Raw genomic sequence first — 4,046 nt, forward strand, 5'->3', positions numbered from 1 at the left:
CCACACCCTAAATAAACTAATCCAATCACTTTCCAAAGGCACCACCATAGTCTGAGTTGCCACCCTCTTAATACCTAACCAATTATGCTGAGTTCATGTTCATACACAGAACACACAGAGCCTAAAATACTGGCTAGCAGTCCCTTTACAGAGTGTGCCAAACCTTTCTCCACTCATCCATTTAACCAATATTCACTGAACATCTAGTCTATATTAGGTATTAAGTATTTGGAAAATAAAGGAATGGAAAAGGGACACAGTTCTTACTCTTCTGGATACTCTATTCTCCTAGAGGTGATAAGTTAATGCTATTTTAAAAGATCTAGCCCTCTTGAGCTCTGGGTGGAGTCCACACTCTGGCCAGATGTGGCTTCTGGGCTCCTGATCTAAGTCTAACTCATACCCCACCACCTAGCAAAGTCAACCAAAAATGCAGAGATGAAGCTTTAATTCAAGAATTTTTATTTTGGAATAAATAATAAGATTGTAATCTGATACATATATGCTCAGGCCAGGATGGCAGCTGGTATGTTCAGGGAACAAAAGAAAGGTTAGAGGTTGATTAGGACAAGGAATTCTATGTAAGCGAAAGTTTACAAGCACTTTCGCACTTTTGGGAGCCAGCAAGCTCTAAGCAGAGGCAGTTACCACGTAAAGTTAGTCTTAAGACTATAGTTGGCAGTTCCGACGTCAGCTGCTGAGTAAAATTAGTCTTAAAGATAGGGCAGGCTGTTTCGTTGGGTTGTTTCCGTGCGACCGTTCCTGGAGCAGACGATCTTGCCCTGAATGTTTTCCTTCCCATAGTTTCTCTACTCCATTTTAATGAGATGTGACAGAAATATTTTATAATGAATTTTCAGACCGTCAAGACGGAAGGCAGCACAAGGGGACTTGCCTCTCCAGGTGAGTGAAGGTCACTGTGCAAGTCATTGAAAATAATAAAAATAAAGAGTTCACATAAACTCGTAATGAGCAAATGGAAGTCAGGTCTCGAAGAATTAGTATCTGGCGCCAGGTGCATGCAGAGTGGCTTCTGGGTCTGGGACTGGATGGTCAAAGTCTGTCCTAGTCCCCGTGCCAGTAGAGTTGGCAGAATTCTCCAGTGAAGGCAGAGATCTGAAGGGCAAAGATGAGGAAAAGGCTACAGAAGCTGCTACAAGAGGGCTTGAGACTCCAGGGTTGCTCTCGGCTATTTGTCTTCTCAAGTTCTGGGCAGCTCCTCCCTTTCTCTTTTTTGTGTTCTTAAGAGGTAAGTATTAGTTCTGGAGACCTCACAGAGCTATTTAGTCCAGGCCTGGGTCTAAGAGCAGGCTTGGGGCTTCAGGAGAGGCGAGCAGGTGTCGGGCCGGAGTCGTCGCTGGCCTTGGTGTCTTCCTCGATCTTCCACAACACCAGACTCATGCAGGAACTGGCGTCCTCCTGGGAGTTGTGCCCACGCACGTCATCCTGGATGACCTTGTGGAGGTAGTCGGCCATGAGATTCCGCAGCGAGCGCTTGAACGGGAGGCCCAAGTGATGGGGGAAGAGCACAGATGTGTCCACCACCGTGCAGTGGATGACCTTCAGGGTCAACAGGTCGCTCTCCAGGCTGTGCCCGATGAGGATGGTGTCGGCGCTGAACAGGCTCAGCAGGACGGCCTGGACGTCGCGCAGCGTGACGTTGGTGTGGGCGAGGTCGGCCTCGGTCACCCCGGAAAACTTGGTGTTATAGTCCACGATCTCGTTATCGGGCTTGACGAAGGTGTCGTACACCACTCGCATTTCGGGGTCCACCACCGTGACCCGCGTCAGCTCCAGCCCCAGCGTTGTGTAAGACATTTCGCAGTCAAGGGCGTAGACGCCAGGCTGGGCGGGGTGAGACCGCGCCCTCTCCGGGGTCTTCACAAACCCTTGGAGGTTTTCCTTCCGGCCGTCTTGGACATGCCGCTTGGCGACCCGGCAGCCGGCAGAGCCCAAAGCCTCCGCGCAGCATATGTACCTGGTCTCCCAGCCGCCAGCCGCCTCTGCCGGCCGAAGCCGCCCCCAGTGGTAGCGACACTCCTGGTCGCCAGCACTGAGGCCCGAAGGCAACACCGGGTACTTGGTGCCACAGCGGCAGCAGATTCTGCAGGAGGCGTCTTTGGGCAGCTTCTCCTGGCCTTTGAAGAGGATGGCTCCCCCTGGCCGTTCAGGGTGCGGGAAGGGGTAGCCGTTCTCCTTGAGCTGGTCTTCGGTGAGCAGGTAGCGGCCGAGGTGCCTGTACAGGGAGGCGCTGTTGGGACTTGGCGCGGCGCTGGGCACTAGGCCCCTGAGCCTCCGGAGGGTGCTCGCGGCGACGTCCACGTAGATTCTTTTGCTGGGGCTGCAGTCGTAGGCCACCTTCTCCTCGTTCAGCGCTTTCTCTGTGGCCTCCTGATTGGAAGAGCAGAACTTGAGACATTCCTCGATAAACAAGCTGAGGTAACGTTGGCGGACCACAGAGGGGACTTTGCCCTCACGCTCTTTGGAGACGATGGGTTTGTTGAAACCCTGGGAGGCGGGGCTGGAAGCGATCCGCTTGGACGGGATGGTGGTGGTGGTCTTGGGCACCATCCCCGACCACGTGCGCGCCTTGGGTGGCCGGCTGCCAGGCTCGGGGACTGGGACGGGCAGGCTGCTGCTGGCCGCGAGGGGCCTCTTGGCACCTATAGGCACTGCGGACGAGCCGGGCTTGGCGACATAGGCAGTCCTCCTTTTCTCACCGGGGGCTGAGATGTAGACCGAGTAAGGCTCCTCAGGCGGCCGGGGGGCAGCTTGTAGCCAGCGGAATGATTCCATGTGCGCCTGTGGGGCCGGCCAGAACCACCCGTTCTGAGGTGTCCCGGGCCAGGCCCGGGACAACGCCGGGCCTCTCCTCGGGGGCTCGGCATGGATGACGACAAATTTGGGGGCCTGGGTGCACATCTGAGGCACCCAGATCAAGCCGCCCCAGGCAGGATGGTAGCAAGGCGGCAGGAACGCCACGGCGGAGCGGACCACCCTTTCGGCCCTCCTCTGAGATTCTGGATGCCCTGGCGGGAACCAGCAGGGCGCAGTGGCCCTCAAGCTCATGCTGCCTCACAGTCCCGGAGCGTCTCTGTGAGAGATCCGTGCTCCTGGCCCTTATATAGGCCGAGGGTGGGGCGGAAATCCCTGGTCCTGTTTAGGTACACACCTTAATCTGCTATTTTTTGATTTGATTTTCCTCAGTATTCTAGCTTCCGAAGTCCCAGGGGCCCCTCTACTGAGAAAGGTCTAATGTTTGGATCAGTGGATCTCCTAGATTGTAATTTTGGAGCCAGGTTCTATGCCCTGAACTTTTCCCGCGCTTACTCACAGAACCCTGCAGGGACCCTAGGATCTTAAAACCTCAGTGGTTGCTGCCGCGGCACCACAGAGGAAGAAATCAAGGCTTTAAGTGTCCGTACTTTGCCCAAGAACACACAGTCCAGCGTGAGCCAGTTAGTCTGGAAGACGCTGGTTACTCTGGGGCTGCTTCGTGTCTCATTCTTCCTTGCTTGCCGACCCCTCCCCAGCCCTGTGGACCATTTGAGGCAGGATGTGGACAGGACTCATTTCTGTCCCAGGACACAGGCGGACTTGGATGCAAGTTGAATTCATGGGCACAAGGACATAGAGACCTTATTTCTGAAGATGGGTGGGCAGGTAGGGACTGTGAGAATAATCTTGGTACCCAGAAGTTCTTTCTCCCCTTCACCCTTTAAAACCAGGATAAATTTCAAAAGGGAGACATTAAATTAAAAGACAATAAATTAGAAGAGAAATTGAGGGCTGTAATGGTAAAAAGCACCTGGGCTTTGTACTTGTCAGAGGCCTGGCTTAAGTGAAGTTCTAGAAGAATCTTAAAAGTTAATATTCATACCAAACCACTTATCACCAATAAAAATTGATTTAAATTCTTAGAGATAAAGATAGGAAAAGTTGTACTGATCAAAGATTTCAGTATATAAATTTATCATGGACTATGAATATAAAATGTATGTAAAGTTCCATTCAAAAATAATGAATGGATTTAAAATTGATAATGG

The 4,046-nt window shown here is 52.4% G+C and overlaps 1 protein-coding gene across 1 annotated transcript; it reads right to left on the minus strand.

The window, feature by feature from the left end:
• Positions 1–480: 480 nt before the first annotated feature.
• On the minus strand, positions 481–3,794 carry LOC100357176 (RNA exonuclease 1 homolog). Its single transcript, XM_051831784.3, has one exon. The coding sequence runs from the start codon at positions 3,067–3,069 to the stop codon at positions 1,321–1,323; it is 1,749 nt and encodes a 582-aa protein (XP_051687744.3). The 5' UTR covers positions 3,070–3,794; the 3' UTR covers positions 481–1,320.
• Positions 3,795–4,046: the final 252 nt, after the last annotated feature.

The sequence above is a fragment of the Oryctolagus cuniculus genome, chromosome 9, assembly GCF_051225735.1.
Source record: "Oryctolagus cuniculus isolate XC-2025 breed Fujian yellow rabbit chromosome 9, ASM5122573v1, whole genome shotgun sequence".
Classification (NCBI taxonomy): domain Eukaryota; kingdom Metazoa; phylum Chordata; class Mammalia; order Lagomorpha; family Leporidae; genus Oryctolagus; species Oryctolagus cuniculus.